This window comes from Oncorhynchus gorbuscha, linkage group LG18 (assembly GCF_021184085.1).
Source record: "Oncorhynchus gorbuscha isolate QuinsamMale2020 ecotype Even-year linkage group LG18, OgorEven_v1.0, whole genome shotgun sequence".
Taxonomy (NCBI): domain Eukaryota; kingdom Metazoa; phylum Chordata; class Actinopteri; order Salmoniformes; family Salmonidae; genus Oncorhynchus; species Oncorhynchus gorbuscha.
In genome coordinates, this window is record NC_060190.1 from 76,178,602 (window position 1) to 76,196,101 (window position 17,500).

At 43.4% G+C, this 17,500-nt stretch overlaps 1 protein-coding gene across 3 annotated transcripts in view; it reads right to left on the reverse strand.

Moving 5' to 3' along the window:
• Positions 1-17,500, reverse strand: part of LOC124003805 (glutamate receptor-interacting protein 2-like) — a 251,701-nt gene that overhangs the window by 209,665 nt on the left and 24,536 nt on the right. For 2 of the 3 annotated variants that reach the window (XM_046312390.1, XM_046312389.1), the window contains exon 2: positions 11,841-11,921. The exons of the other annotated variant lie outside the window; for it this stretch is intronic. In XM_046312390.1, the coding sequence (XP_046168346.1) occupies positions 11,841-11,921 (81 nt within the window). The remainder of the gene's footprint in view (positions 1-11,840; positions 11,922-17,500) is intronic. 3 annotated transcript variants of the gene reach the window in all.

A 17,500-nucleotide genomic window follows, 5' to 3' on the forward strand; every position in this document is an offset into this window, starting at 1 on the left:
CCAACCCTGCTTAGCTTCAGAAGCAAGCCAGCAGTGGTATGCAGGTTGGTATGCTGCTGGTGGTATGCAGGTTGGTATGCTGCTGGTGGTATGCAGGTTGGTATGCTGCTGGTGGTATGCAGGTTGGTATGCTGCTGGTGGTATGCAGGTTGGTATGCTGCTGGTGGTATGCAGGTTGGTATGCTGCTGGTGGTATGCAGGTTGGTATGCTGCTGGTGGTATGCAGGTTGGTATGCTGCTGGTGGTATGCAGGTTGGTATGCTGCTGGTGGTATGCAGGTTGGTATGCTGCTGGTGGTATGCAGGTTGGTATGCTGCTGGTGGTATGCAGGTTGGTATGCTGCTGGTGGTATGCAGGTTGGTATGCTGCTGGTGGTATGCAGGTTGGTATGCATAATTGTCTGGAGTCCCTGCCACAGACATCTCATGTCTGAGCCGTTGAATTGTGACTCACTTTGTCTTCGTAACCTTTTTCCTTTTACGGAGGGAATAACTACACTGTTTATATTCAAGCATATTCCAAGTCACCTTGCTGTGGTTAAATGCAGTTGTTCGCACTTTCAATTTTGCACGAATGCTGCCATCTAGTCACAGTTTTTGTTTAGGATAGATTTGATTCGTTCACAGATGGGAACTACATACACATGAACTCAGTCACCGTGTCAGTGTAAACGTCAATGTTATTCTCAGAGGAAACTCGGAACATATCCCAGTCCACATGATCAAAACAATCTTGAAGCATGGATTCCGACTGGTCAAACCAGAGTTGAATAGACCTTAGCACGGGTACCTCATGTTTGAGTTTCTGTCCATAGGAAGGGAGAAGCAGAATGGAGTTGTGATCTGATTTGCCGAAGGGAAGGTGGGGGAGGGCCTTAGTAGCCATCCCAATGGCAACAAACGAACACTGCAGGCAATGTGTTGATAAGACATCGGTAGTGTTTCCCTCAGATTTCCTTTATTAAAGTCCTCTACTACAATATATGCGGCCTCAGGATATACGGGTTTCAGTTTTCACAAAAAGTCTAGTGTGGTTCCTTGAGAGCCGCCGTGGTAATGGCTTGCCGATGGCCAAAGTGAATTCTCTCAGGAGGTAATTTGTTTGTGAGTTATTCTAGGTTGGATGAAAAAAAAGGACTTCCTGTATGTTACCACAATCACCCCATGAGCAGTTAATCATGAAACAGTCAGTGCCTTGTAAAAGTATTCACCCTCTTTGACATTTCTTATTATTTTATTATAATATAAAAATTTATTTTATATATTTTATTTATTAGATGAAATCCCCCAAAAATCGAATTAAATTACAGGTTGTAATGCAACAAAATAGGAAAAATGTACTTTCGCAAAACGTTGTACACCTTCGCCTTACTTCCTCTTCCTGTTCTTTAATTCTATCTGTACGATACACTGAGAACCCAGCTGGCTGTACGGACAAGGATAGTTGATCCAGAGAGAGCCATGATATCTGGAAGGAGAGCATCGCCTTGAGTTCATATACATAACCCAGATTGAAACATACCAAGCCTGGAATCGACAATGATAATTAACTCCATTTCATTATTGTTGAAGTGAAAAAATGAGCAAACAAATACAATGGAAACGGAGTGATAGAGTGGATTCCAGTCTACCTAACAGTATAGCAGTGCTTCCCACAGTGTAGTCATCTTTCCAGTACATATGGTATAAGGGAGACAGCCTGTAGTTCCAGTATCTATGAGATACTCACTCTCTTCTAATATAAATGCTTTAACTGTGACAAGGCATGCAATGTGACAGAGAAGGACTGAGGCAAAATGAAGCCTAATCACTCAACTGACTGGGTTCTAATGAGAACACAACATGACATGAGACCGAGGGGGAGAAATGGAAAGAATAAAATGCTCTAAATGATGTCCTGCATGGAAAACAACTCCAGGAAACCAAATGAGTTACTGTAGTAAATATTCTAAACTTAATTGTGTTTTTGTTGACATTGCCTAAAGCCTGTACTTTTCGTAATGTTGTTGCGGGGGGGGGGGGGGGACAGGTGAATTCAAATGGAGAGAAACAACAAATCCACTATTTCTCCCAAATCTAAGAAAGATAGACTGATAAAGAGTCAGTTCAAACTGAGAGAAACGGAAACTAATTTCTCAAGTACCAATGTCTTCCATTTTCTGCATCAGTCACTCTCTGCCGTAACAATCTGAAATGGAAAAATAATTCTGGGTTTCCAATGAATGAGATAAGGTGCTTTGGTGAGCAGCTGAACCCCGACTATTCTGTACATCCCTGTTGTAAATCTCTGAAATGAAGGAGCATCCTCTTCTTGTTCCTTTCAGCAGCCCACCATTTTCCTATGAGCTGGAAACTATATAACGTCACCGTAGCAACTTCTATACAACTCCCTGGAAAACAGTGGCAGTTGATACCGACTGGACTATCCTGGCTAAATAAAGTGTATCAACCTCAGTGTACTAACCTCAATACAACCACAGTATACCCTCAGTGGCCAGTTTGGCTCCAGAACACCCTGAATTCTTCGGGGAGTGGCGCTCAATCGTTTCTCAATTGGTATCAAGGGACTAAACGTGCGCTAGGAAAACATTTCCCACATCATTACTCCATCGCCACCAGCCTGTACCGTTGACACCAGGACGGGGCCATGGACTTACGCTGTTTACACCAAATCCTGACTAGCATGACGCAAAAGGAACCGGGATTCGTCGGACCAGGCAATGTTTTCCCACTTTTCAATTGTCCGGTGTTGGTGATGGAGTCGCTTCGTCTTGTTTTTAGCTGATAGGAATGGAACCTGGTGTCATCTGCTGTCAATAGCCAATCCGTGACATTCTCTTTCAATCTCTCATCAACGAGCTGTTTTCCTCCACAGGACTGCCGCTGACTGGATGTTTGTTTGTCGCACCATTCTCTGTAAACCCTAGATTCGTGCGTGAAAATCCCAAGAGGCCTGGCTGTTTCTGAGACACTGGAACTGGCGCGTCTGGCATCGCCGATCATACGTTCAAAGTCACTTAGGTCGTTTTGCCCCATCTAACCTTCAATCTAACAGTAACTGAATGCCTCGATGCCTGTCTGCCTGCTTTATACAGCAAGCCACGGCCACGTGACTCACTGTCTGTAGGAACAAACCATGTTCATGATGGGGTGGTGTACCTAATAAACTGGCCTCACTGAGTGTAAACCTCAATAAACAGATTTATTTGTCCAATCTGATTATCATCTCAGTGTCTCAGCCTCAATAGTCCCAGAGATGTGTATCTGATGGAACTATATGCCACCTTACCTGAACCGCGTTCACATGTAAATATGTATCAAATGCAGGGGGCTCTAAATTAACACTATCATTGGCAGCACTGGTGCTCCCAACTTTAAAAAGCTACTATTAGCTACTAAATAAATAGATACGCTAGCCTATTAGCCATGTTATTTACATTTACATTTAAGTCATTTAGCAGACGCTCTTATCCAGAGCGACTTATAACTGACTTGTGATCATTGCCCTTGCTAGTTTGATTGTATTGACATTCCCAGCATTGGGTTACATTCGTCTGTTTTTGTCCAGAATATTGAGTCATCGAAACTGAACCAGTGCATCCTGAATGGAGTCAGCAGACGATGTACCAGGCCAGCTGTGATTTACAACCTGATAGCAATATGTTTTGTACTACCAGGAAATGTATCGGTGGGTTATATGAATCATGCATTGAACTGCATCCATCTATTCTGACAACAACGCCTTATGGAATTTGGAATGAAATATTTTTTAAACCTCTCATAAAAGTTTTTTTGTTGGTAGAATAAACAGTGAATTTTATATTTTTGACTGATATGTGACCCGTTTCAGGAAGGTAGGCATATGTCGCACATCACAGGAGAGGAATTTGGCAGAAACATCTTCTGGAACATGTGAACTTTAATATGCCTTAATAACAAACTTGTATTCCATCTGGAAATACAAATACAATTGTTAAGTTACAGGCCTAGTTGGTTTAGCCACAGAAAAAGACAGGAATCTTCCCCCTAGCCATGATTGGCTGAGATAATGAATGGGCTGGACATGCCGAGAGATGAGTTCAGATTGGTCTGCCATATGGCATGCTTCTGTCTATAACATCAAATCAAATCAAATGTTATTTGTGCTGAACACAACAGGTGTTGTACCTTACCGTGATATGCTTACTTACAAGCCCTTAACCAACAATGCAGTTTAAGGTTGCCGTGCGGTAGCAGAGAGAACAGTCTATGGCTTGGGTGACTGGAGTCTTTGACAATTTTTGGGCCTTCCTCTGACACCACCTAGTATATACTGTAGGTCCTGGATGGCAGGAAGCTTGGCCCCAGTGATGTACTGCGCTGTACGCACTCCCCTCTGTAGCGCCTTACGGTCGGATGCCAGGCAGTTGCCATACCAGGCGGTGATGCAACTGGTCAGGATGCTCTCGACGGTGCAGCGGTGGAACTTTTTGAGGATCTGGGGACCAACGCCAAATCTTTTCAGTTTCCTGAGGGGAGACTGTTCACAACATTCTTGGTGTGCCCTATTCACGACATTCTTGGAGTGTTTGGACCATGATAGTTTGTTGGTGATGTGAACACCAAGGAACTTGAAGCTCTCAACCTGCTCCACTACAGCCTCGTCGGTGAGAATGGGGAAGTGCTTGGCCCTACTTTTCCTGTAGTCCACAATCACCTCCTTTGTCTTAATCAGGCCTACCACTGTTGAGTCGTCGACAAACTTAATGATGGTGTTGGAGTTGTGCTTGGCCACGCAGTCGTGGGTGAACAGGGAATACAGGAGGGGACTAAGCACGCACCCCTGAGGGGCCACCGTGTTGAGGATTAGCTTTGCAGATGTGTTGTTGCCCACCCTTACCACCTGGGCGTGGCCCGCCGGGAAGTCCAGGATCCAGTTGCACAGGGAGGTGTTTAGTCCCAGTGTCTTTGGTTTTGTGATGAGCTTTGAAGAACTACGCTGAGCTGTAGTCAATGAACAGCATTCTCACATAGGTGTTCCTTTTGTCCAGGTGGGAAAGGGCAGTGTGGAGTATTTGTATTTATTATGGATCTACATTAGCTGCTGCCAAGGCCTCACCTACTCTCCCTGGGGTCCAGCAAAATTAAGGCAGTTATACAATTTTAAAAGCATTACAATACATTCACAGATTTCACAACACACTGAGATTGCGTCATCTGTGGATTTGTTGGGGCGGTATGCGAATTGGAGTGGTTCTAGGGTTTCTGGGATGATGATGTTGATGTGAGCCATGATCAGCCTTTAAAAGCACTTCATGGCTACAGACGTGAGTGCTACAGGTCGGTAGTCATTTAGGCAGGTAACATTGGTGTTCTTGGGCACAGGGACGATTATGTACACTATAACATGAGCTGCTCAGTATGTGAAGATAATCCTTGCTACTTTGGCCTTTTTGAAATATTTAACATTAGCCAAGGAGCACTGAAAAAGTGTTGCTACTACAGCTCTCAACAATATCAGTGCCCTGAATGTAGTAGGCGTTATCGACAAAGATCAGTGGACACAAGGTTGTGATGGACTACTTCCTGCACACGCGGGCCAAACAAGCTGTACAAACAATACGGAAACGACACAGGATGTCTTACTTAGTTAAGGTGGTTACTACGGTCCTAAATGGCACCCTATTCCCTATGTCGTGCATCATTTTTGATTGAGGCTCTGGTCAAAAGTAGTGCACTGTAAAGGAAATAGGGTGCCATTTGGGAAACAACTAGAGTTTTAAGCTGTGGATATGGTCACTATATAGGGAATAGGGGTCCATAGGGCTCTGGTCTAAAGTAGTGTACTATATAGGGAATAGGGTTCCATAGGGCTCTGGTCTAAAGTAGTGCACTATATAGGGAATAGGGTTCCATAGGGCTCTGGTCTAAAGTAGTGTACTATATAGGGAATAGGGTTCCATAGGGCTCTGGTCTAAAGTAGTGTACTATATAGGGAATAGGGTTCCATAGGGCTCTGGTCTAAAGTAGTGCACTATATAGGGAATAGGGTTCCATAGGGCTCTGGTCAAAAGTAGTGCACTATAATAGGGAATAGGGTTCCATAGGGCTCTGGTCTAAAGTAGTGCACTATAAAGGAAAAAGGGTGCCATTTTGGAAACAACTAGAGTTTTAAGCTGTGGATATGGTCTCTTTACGTTCTTCTATGGGCTTCAGTTTCAAACAGCACTGGTTTCAGTCTGAAGCGTTCATCCACGTATACAGGTAAGAGTCCAGCTACATTTTCAGACATTATACATTTCTATGTTTTTCAGAAAGTCATTTTCGTTGGAAGTGAAAGTGTTCTGTTAGCTAGCTAGCGAACGTTACGTATACGATCTGTGTAGTAATATTATTTGTATCTCAGAAATACATCTGCATTTCTTGTTATAGCCTACTGTTAGCTAGCTATCTAACACTGAACCTAGTTGGTTAGCTTTAGCTACCTGCAGGTTCATACTACAGCATTTCCTGCATGGTGGCTAGCTATGACACTGCTGAACGCTGCTGAATAGGTGTAGACAAAGAAAAGATCTCCGGTAGTTGTACCAAAACATTCAAGGGACATTTTCTCAAAAGTGGGGTTACAAGTTTATCAACTTTCAGAAGCATAAAAACAGTCTCAATGTTCCTCAACTGTATGATATATCATTTTGTAGCTCTGACTCTCTACTTTTATCCAATGTAAATAACACAACTTCAAATTTTGCAACATCAGACCGAATCGAGGTGGTCGATCTGTTTGTATCATATCTGCAAAGTAGCCAGTTCCACTTCAAACATATACTCATCACCACACTGTAATTAAAACAGCCATGTTCTGCATGGTATTTAAACATACAGTAACAATTAGTTTGGTCAGCCAACGATTGTCAAGCAAATAATTGCCGGTCTCACGGTAATTGACCGGTAATTAACATAAACACATTTTGCATCTCCTGGCTTCCACACACAGCCTACAAGCCACTGATGCAGACCTTTGGAACATCTACATTTTATCCATGTAAATCCATGTAATTTAGCCTACATCTTCACAATAAATCCATTATTTATTTAGATAGGTCTAAAGAAGCATGATATGAAGAAATTATAGTCTATTTCAGAACAGAATAGCATACTCTGACTTGTCCTTATGTCAGGTCCCGATCTGGCTATACCATATGGCTGTGGGCTACACTAGTTCATTTAACAGACAAGATTTACTTAGAATTCCGTGGCATTATTTTATATTATTTTATTATTTTATAGAATACAATTGAACAAAGGTGAATAAAATAGAATGGATTTTGTCTCCAAATGATTTGAGGGAGGGAGCACATGCGGCTATTCTGTGTTTAGCGATTAACAGGTATTCTTATATGCTTAATTTAGAGTTATTAATGTAACTTTAGTTGTTCTACAAACCTTAGGTTATATGTTTTGATTTGTAATACATTGTAAGGCTGTATGACAAATGATGATTTGAAAAAAGTCACTTGAAAGGCATGAGCTCAGCTTTGTTTTATTTTGCGCTGGCTCTTCATCACTCTTCATCAGTCTCTCATTCACAATTTGACAAGCACTTCATAATGCCTTGAATTTCTCGGCGGCATCCCTGTTGTTCCATTCTCCCTGAGTGCTGCGTGCTCTCACTCACATGGCTCTCCATCACGTGATCGGGAGTTTCTCGCAGGCTACAAGTGAAGACAGACACTTAGGGGTCTTAACAGTGCAGGTCCTTATCCAATTCCGAGGTGCATATTGAAGATATTGGAAGAACTGTCCACATTAACTTTTCGTCAGCCAACAAGATGAGTAGGCCTAACAAACAGCAAGAGCACTAGCCTATGTCAATCTACTATCCCCCATAGAACTGTACAAAGGTCAACCTATTATATTCTGTGCGAGAAATAAATATTCCAAACATAGTCTGGGACAGTGGTAGGATGTGATAGACCCTGGGTCTCGACCCCGCCCTGTGCAACTGGGTAATGGACTTCTTGACGGGCCGCCCCCAGGTGGTGAGGGTAGGTAACAACATCTCCACCCCGCTGATCCTCAACACTGGGGCCCCACAAGGGTGCGTTCTGAGCACTCTCCTGTACTCCCTGTTCACCACCCACGACTGCGTGGCCATGCATGCCTCCAACTCAATAAATCAAGTTGCAGATGACACTACAGTGGTAGGCTTGATTAACAACAACAACGAGACGGCCTACAGGGAGGAGGTGGTGTCAGGAAAATAACCTCACACTCAACGTCAACAAAACAAAGGAGATGATTGTGCACTTCAGGAAACAGCAGAGGGAGCATACACATCACGGCATACACACATCACGAACAAACTGAATTGGTCCACCCACACAGACAGCGTTGTGAAGAAGGCGCAGCAGCGCCTCTTCAACCTCAGGAGGCTGAAGAAATTCGGCTTGTCACCAAAAGCACTCACAAATTCTACAGATGCACAATCGAGAGCATCCTGTCGGGCTGTATCACCGCCTGGTACGGCAACTGCTCCGCCCACAACCGTAAGGCTCTCCAGAGGGTAGTGAGGTCTGTACAACGCATCACCAGGGGCAAACTACCTGCCCTCCAGGACACCTACACCACCCAATGTCACAGGAAGGCCATAAAGATTATCAAGGACAACAACCACCCGAACCACTGCCTTTTCACCCTGCTATCATCCAGAAGGCGAGGTCAGTACAGGTGCATCAAAGCAGGGACCGAGAGACTGAAAAACAGCTTCTATCTCAAGGCCATCAGACTGTTAAACACCCAGCACTAACATTGAGTGGCTGCTGCCAACATACTGACTCAACTCCAGCCACTTTAATAATGGAAATTGATGGAATTGATGTAAAAAATGTATCACTGGCCACTTTAAAAAATGCTACCTAATATAATGTTTACATACCCTACATTACTCATCTCATATGTATATACTGTACTCTATACCATCTACTGCATCTTGCCTATGCTGTTCTGTACCATCACTCATTCATATATCTTTATGTACATATTCTTTATCCCTTTACACTTGTGTGTATACGGTAGGAGTTGTGGAATTGTTAGGTTAGATTACTCATTTGTTATTACTGCATTGTCGGAACTAGAAGCGCAAACATTTCACTACACTCGCATTAACATCTGCTAACCATGTGTACGTGACAAATAAATGTGATTTGATTTTTGATTTGATTTGAAACAGGGGCAGCGGGAAAATATATACATGTCATCTATGCACTTAAATAGAGAGTATGCTTTTCCGGTGCTTCAATTTGATGAAATCCAGGTAGGCTATACTCCTGTTGTAAATAGAAGCAATGTGTTTAATATGAGGAAAGTTGAGAAATAAATATAGCAGGCCTAGCCTATAGAAAGCTGATGGGATCCTCCTCTTTTTAATAGAGGCCATCACTCTGTTTTCTTGTATGATTGCATAGCCAATAGAAATGTTGTGCAACATGAGCTCATGGGCTCTCATGAAGTGTTTGATTTGATTTTCGATTACATTAGCATTGATGTCAGAGTGATTAGAGGGACAGTAGAGTGCTGAGTACCAGGCAGTTAGCAAGTTTAGTAGACTACTAATGACCATCAGAGCTTGGAGATGCCTAATTACTGCGACTAAACGGTCAAGTGAAATTTGACTGCCTTCATGACTCGTGACTGCCGTTTTTGTAGGTAATACAGTCACCGCAACAGCCCTAGTAACAACACACTGTAATTATACCACTTCACATCTAGCCTCGGGATACAGTCCGAATTTAACGGTGAAATGTTGAATTTGAGATGAAATTCTGGGTTTAAATACAAGCTGGTGCTAGTCTAGAGGATTCCATTTTAAATCACAATGAACATTATACTTCTACAAATATTACATTTTATGACATTCAGCGCCGTAAGAAAGTTTACACGGCTCTCTTTTATCATAAGGAGTTAGGTAGTATTTCTGTACAGCAGTCAATGTTTAATGGGTCCTTTGTGTAGCTGGTGTATAGAGTCAGGCGCAGGACAGCAGATATGAGTAATCAACATACTTTACTCAAAAATAAACCAAAAGACAAAGCAACAATGCCAGCCACAATAACGGACCAATGTACAATGAACAATCACTCACAAACCAACATGGGGGGAACAGAGGGTTAAATAATGAACAAGTAAGTTGGGGATTGAAACCAGGTGTGTAAGACAAAGACAAAACAAATGGAAAATGAAAAGTGGATCAGCGATGGCTAGAAGGCCGATGACGTCGACCGCTGAACGCTGCTCGAACAAGGAGAGGGACCGACTTCGGTGGAAATCGTGACACAAGGCTTTGGAAGAACCGAACACAGTATTCTCACACAATGGCTGAAGAAAGAAGTACTGCTGTATGTTTGCTTTCCCCCCCAGCAGGTCTTCTTTCTTCAGCAGTTGTGTGAGAATACAGTGTTATGTTCTTCCAAAGCCTTGTGTCACGACTTCCGCCGAAGTCGGTGCCTCTCCTTGTTCCTTGTTGCATTTGTTTTGTCTTTGTTTTACACAGCTGGTTTCAATCCCCCAATTATTTGTTCATCAAGCTAATTCCAGTTATCATCGTAGAACGCTTTGCAATATGCACAGAAAATAATAGGCGAAGCAGCGTGCACGGCCAGGGAGTATGAGCAGCCGAATACAGACTCCCCATCATCTTCATCTACACACTTTAGTTTACACCCATCCAGGCCCAATCAGCAGGGACAACCTTTTAGTTTACACCCATCCAGGCCCAACCAGCATGGAGAACCTTTAGTTTACACCCATCCAGGCCCAACCAGCATGGAGAACCTTTAGTTTACACCCATCCAGGCCCAACCAGCATGGATAACCTTTAGTTTACACCCATCCAGGCCCAACCAGCATGGAGAACCTTTAGTTTACACCCATCCAGGCCCAATCAGCAGGGAGAACCTTTAGTTTACACCCATCCAGGCCCAATCAGCAGGGAGAACCTTTTAGTTTACACCCATCCAGGCCCAATCAGCAGGGAGAAACATTTAGTTCACAACCATCCAGGCCCAATCAGCAGGGAGAAACGTTTAGTTTACACCCATCCAGGCCCAATCAGCAGGGAGAACCTTTAGTTTACACCCATCCAGGCCCAACCAGCAGGGAGAACCTTTTAGTTCACACCCATCCAGGCCCAATCAGCAGGGAGAACCTTTTAATTTACACCCATCCAGGCCCAATCAGCAGAGCGAACACCTGACAGAGAGCAGAAACAGCAAAATGACAGACGGAGAGGTAACCAGAGAGACCAGAGAGACCAGAGAGAGATAGACTAGAGAGAGAGAGAGAGAGCAGAGAGATAGAGACAAGAGAGAAAGAGACCAGAGAGATGAAGACCAGAGCGAAAGAGACTAGAGAGAGACTAGAGAGACACCAGAGAGAGATAGACTAGAGAGAGAGAGAGAGCAGAGAGAGGAAGAGAACTGTGAGCTATGGAGAGCCAGCGAGAAAGATACCAGGGAGAGACCAGAGACATACCAGAGAGACCAGAGACATACCAGAGAGACCAGATACATACCAGAGAGACAAGAGACATACCAGAGAGACCAGAGACATACCAGAGAGACCAGAGACATACCAGAGAGACCAGAGACATACCAGAAAGACCAGAGACATACCAGAGAGACCAGAGACATACCAGAAAGACCAGAGACATACCAGAGAGACCAGAGACATACCAGAGAGACCAGATACATACCAGAAAGACCAGAGACATACCAGAGAGACCAGAGACATACCAGAGAGACCAGAGAGACCAGAGAGAGAGACCTGAGATGAGCAGCCAGACAGTAAAGAAACTCAGTAGTGTACCTGGGATACTCTGTCTCCTGGAGGTCAGGGAATTGTCTGTCCCTTGTGAGTCCTTGTTCCCTTTAGAGTAAGGACCATCATCTGGAAGGAAGGGGGAGAAAACAGGGCTATTATAGGCCTGCGTCTCAGATAGCACCCTATTCCCTATGTAGTGCACTACTGTTGACCATGGTCCAACATAACCAATTCCAAATGTAGTGCACTACTTTTGACTGGAGTCCATCCTAATCCTGTGAAGTGCACTACTTTTTTAGCCCATCCTTGACTGCACTATTATGTAGTGCACTACATGAGGAATATCGTGCTTTTTGAGACACAGACATTAGGAAGCAGGCTATCTACTGGCCCATTAGACTACATGGTGGTGACATGAGATAGACGGCCAGATGTCGAATGGTGGAACACTATAGGTGCTGCTATTTCAACATCCTTGGGGTGGGAAATTGGGTTTATGGTATTATGATATTGAAGTAATGTATGATGTTGCCAGTACGGTTGATGTTTCATGGAAGTCTCCAGGATACCCAAATGCAAATTCTCTTCAGAATAAAACCTCAGACACTACTCTCTTCAGATTAAACCTCGGACACTACTCTCTACAGATTAAACCTCCGACACTACTCTGTTCAGATTAAACCTCGGACACTACTCTCTTCAGATTAAACCTCTGATACTACTCTGTTCAGATTAAACCTCAGACACTACTCTCTTCAGATTAAACCTCGGACACTACTCTCTACAGATTAAACCTCCGACACTACTCTCTACAGATTAAACCTCTGATACTACTCTCTACAGATTAAACCTTAAACCTCGGACACTACTCTCTACAGATTAAACCTCAGACACTACTCTCTACAGATTAAACCTCAGACACTACTCTCTACAGATTAAACCTCCGACACTACTCTCTACAGATTAAACCTCTGATACTACTCTCTACAGATTAAACCTTAAACCTCGGACACTACTCTCTACAGATTAAACCTCAGACACTACTCTCTACAGATTAAACCTCAGACACTACTCTCTACAGATTAAACCTCCGACACTACTCTCTACAGATTAAACCTCAGACACTACTCTCTACAGATTAAACCTCCGACACTACTCTCTACAGATTAAACCTCCGACACTACTCTGTTCAGATTAAACCTCGGACAATACTCTCTTCAGATTAAACCTCTGATACTACTCTGTTCAGATTAAACCTCGGACACTACTCTGTTCAGATTAAACCTCGGACAATACTCTCTTCAGATTAAACCTCTGATACTACTCTGTTCAGATTAAACCTCGGACACTACTCTCTTCAGATTAAACCTCTGATACTACTCTGTTCAGATTAAACCTCGGACACTACTCTGTTCAGATTAAACCTCAGACACTACTCTCTACAGATTAAACCTCAGACACTACTCTCTACAGATTAAACCTCAGACACTACTCTCTTCAGATTAAACCTCCGACACTACTCTGTTCAGATTAAACCTCAGACACTACTCTGTTCAAATTAAACCTCAGACACTACTCTCTACAGATTAAACCTCCGACACTACTCTCTCCAGATTAAACCTCAGACACTACTCTCTTCAACGGCCTGTTCCTGTGTTCTGAAGTCCTACATGAGGACACATTACTGTGAGCGTTGAGAAAGAGGATTCATTTTTCATTAAATGCCGCAGTCTTAATTTTCTCTAAACTTGATCCATAAACTAATACCGTGCTGCTGTGGGGCCTGTCATCAATAATTGTCGCTGGAGTTCTGTTCCTTATGCCTACCCTATTAGATAAAACACTTCAGCTATCTATTCCCCGACACCCACAGGAACACACACACACACACACACACCGTATTCCAACAGCCTTGTCAACACACCAGAAATTGGGCAACACAATGATCTGTCTTTGTCACAGTCAGGGGAAGAGTGTTCTTCTCTCTCTGCTCCCAGCTTCAGATTCAGCATTGTTATATTGTTAATCTATAACCTTCAGAGAGAAGGAGACTGACAAAGGGACAAAGTCAGTGTTTATCTGGCGCCAGCTAGTGCAGTCGAGTACGGCTGGCGGCTTTTGTTCTTCCTCGTGTGTTTCCTTTCACACAGAAAGACGACTCTAATCACTTCAATTGTGCTACCGTCACCTGTTTGAGCAGTGGGTGTTCCTGTGGGTTGTGTGTGTGTGTTCCTGTGGGTTGTGTGTGTGTTCCTGTGGGTTGTGAGTGTGTGTGTTCCTGTGGGTTGTGTGTGTGTGTTCCTGTCGGTTGTGTGTGTGAGTGTGTGTTGTGTGTGTGTGTTCCTGTGGGTTGTGTGTGTGTTCCTGTGGGTTGTGTGTGTGTGTTCCTGTGGGTTGTGTGTGTGTTGTGTGTGTGTGTTCCTGTGGGTTGTGTGTGTGTGTTCCTGTGGGTTGTGTGTGTGTTCCTGTGGGTTGTGAGTGTGTGTGTTCCTGTGGGTTGTGTGTGTGTGTTCCTGTCGGTTGTGTGTGTGAGTGTGTGTTGTGTGTGTGTGTTCCTGTGGGTTGTGTGTGTGTTCCTGTGGGTTGTGTGTGTGTTCCTGTGGGTTGTGTGTGTGTGTTCCTGTGGGTTGTGTGTGTGTTGTGTGTGTGTGTTCCTGTGGGTTGTGTGTGTTCCTGTGGGTTGTGTGTGTTCCTGTGGGTTGTGTGTGTGTTCCTGTGGGTTGTGTGTGTGTGTGAGTGTGTGTTTTGCTGCAGAGGAGGCTGGTGGGAGGAGCTATAGGAGGACAGGCTCATTGTTATTGAGCTGGGATGGAATAAATGGAATGGTATTAATCGTGGTTTCCAACCCGAACCACCTCCTCTGCTGGCCTTCGCAGATTCTGCCTTTTAAACTCCTGAATTTAGTGGACGGCAACCTTTTCCATTTGGCGTGCCAAGCTATCTTACCATTATTACTGATCTGCGTGCCAAGCTATCTTACCATTATTACTGATCTGCGTGCCAAGATATCTTACCATTTCTACTGATCTGCGTGCCAAGATATCTTACCATTTCTACTGATCTGCGTGCCAAGCTATCTTACCATTTCTACTGATCTGCGTGCCAAGATGTCTTACCATTTCTACTGATCTGCGTGCCAAGATGTCTTACCATTTCTACTGATCTGCGTGCCAAGATATCTTACCATTTCTACTGATCTGCGTGCCAGGATGTCTTACCATGTCTACTGATCTGCGTGCCAAGATATCTTACCATTTCTACTGATCTGCGTGCCAGGATGTCTTACCATGTCTACTGATCTGCGTGCCAAGATGTCTTACCATTTCTACTGATCTGCGTGCCAGTTATGATTTTTATATTTTTCCACATTTTAGTGGAATGGTTTATTTTAATTTATTATAAAGTATTCATATCTCAAAATCAATGTCATGTGGTTCATCAAAATGAGATTAAAATTCAAATTATACAAATCCAAAAGCAACTTTTTATTATTATTATTTGTATTATTTATTGCCAATGGCAAAATATACAAAAAAATAGCCTACATAAAGGCAACCAATCAAAACTTTGCAGCCGACAGGTAGAAAATATCCCGATAAAAATAAATATCCTATAAATCACACTGGCTATGCATTGGCCTGTCTGCAAGGAACTTGAAACATTTGATCAACTATTAACTTGGGTCTGGCCTGAAGCTTGCACGACTAAACTTGCAACATTGGATAAAATATTCTGGAACCTCAAGAGTTTCCGGCTCCAGTGATCTCCGGACAGACAGACGGACGCAGCTGTAGGATATTTGCGCAAGTAATTAGGTAAGTCTATATGTTTCCACCAGATCAGAAAATGTATTATTTTTCTCCTTTCATGCTGAGTGGTTATCGAAAGGGAGAAAGCTGGAAATATTTTTTTAAATAGGCCACATTGAGGAACCATTTTCATTCTCAATGGCTGTAAAAAAACAAACTTTGTTTACTTGCTTTTTTCAAGCGAAGAAAAAATGCCTTTGAGACACTCCACTGTGATGGTGAGATAAGACAATCAGAAATACTATCAGATCCCCAAAAGGGGCACATTTATAAGCCTCATTTGAGAAACTCCACTGTGATGGTGAGATAAGACAATCAGAAATACTAGCAGATCCCCAAATGGGCACATTTATAGGCCTCCATTTGTGCGCAGGCCAGGCAGCCTATAGGCTTATTTCTATACGTAATCAGGTGCGTGTCCGTACTCAAGATTGACAGGAGCGCACTAAACAAAAGACAATGAATTAATTGACAACTCATAAAATGGAGTGAGATAAATCAAAACTTTTGCCTCACAACAACGTGTCCTCTCCAACAATGAGAACAGTCAAATTGAATTGTATGAACAGAAATGACCTTAACCAAACAAACATTGTAGATTAGAAATGATGGTAATAAATGGTAAATATACTACTGGTGTACCCCCCCCCTGCAGCCTACACAATGGACTAGTCCACTCAGACAGGCCTACACAATGGGTTAGTCCACTCAGACAGGCCTACACAATGGATTAGTCCACTGAGACAGACCTCTATAATGGATTAGTCCACTCAGACAGGCCTACACAATGGATTAGTCCACTGAAACAGACCTCTACAATGGATTAGTCCACTCAGACAGGCCTACACAATGGATTAGTCCACTCAGACAGGCCTACACAATGGATTAGTCCACTCAAACAGACCTCTATAATGGATTAGTCCACTCAGACAGGCCTACACAATGGATTAGTCCACTGAAACAGACCTCTATAATGGATTAATCCACTGAGACAGGCCTCTACAATGGATTAGTCCACTCAGACAGGCCTACACAATGGATTAGTCCACTCAGACAGGCCTACACAATGGATTAGTCCACTCAGACAGGCCTACACAATGGATTAGTCCACTCAGACAGACCTACACAATGGATTAGTCCACTCAGACAGACCTACACAATGGATTAGTCCACTCAGACAGGCCTCTACAATGGATTAGTCCACTCAGACAGACCTACACAATGGATTAGTCCACTCAGACAGACCAACACAATGGATTAGTCCACTCAGACAGACCTACACAATGGATTAGTCCACTCAGACAGACCTACACAATGGATTAGTCCACTCAGACAGACCTCTATAATGGATTTAGTCCACTCAGACAGACCTACACAATGGATTAGTCCACTCAGACAGACCTACACAATGGATTAGTCCACTCAGACAGACCTACACAATGGATTAGTCCACTCAGACAGACCTACACAATGGATTAGTCCACTCAGACAGACCTACACAATGGATTAGTCCACTCAGACAGACCTACACAATGGATTAGTCCACTCAGACAGACCTACACAATGGATTAGTCCACTCAGACAGACCTACACAATGGATTAGTCCACTCAGACAGACCTACACAATGGATTAGTCCACTCAGACAGACCTACACAATGGATTAGTCCACTCAGACAGACATACACAATGGATTAGTCCACTCAGACAGGCCTCTACAATGGATTAGTCCACTCAGACAGACCAACACAATGGATTAGTCCACTCAGACAGACCTACACAATGGATTAGTCCACTCAGACAGGCATGAATCAGACAAGTGTCTCGTGTGCCATAATTAAAAAATATATATATTTGCCACAGCTCGACTAAAACAAAATCTTGGTTGACCAACAGCC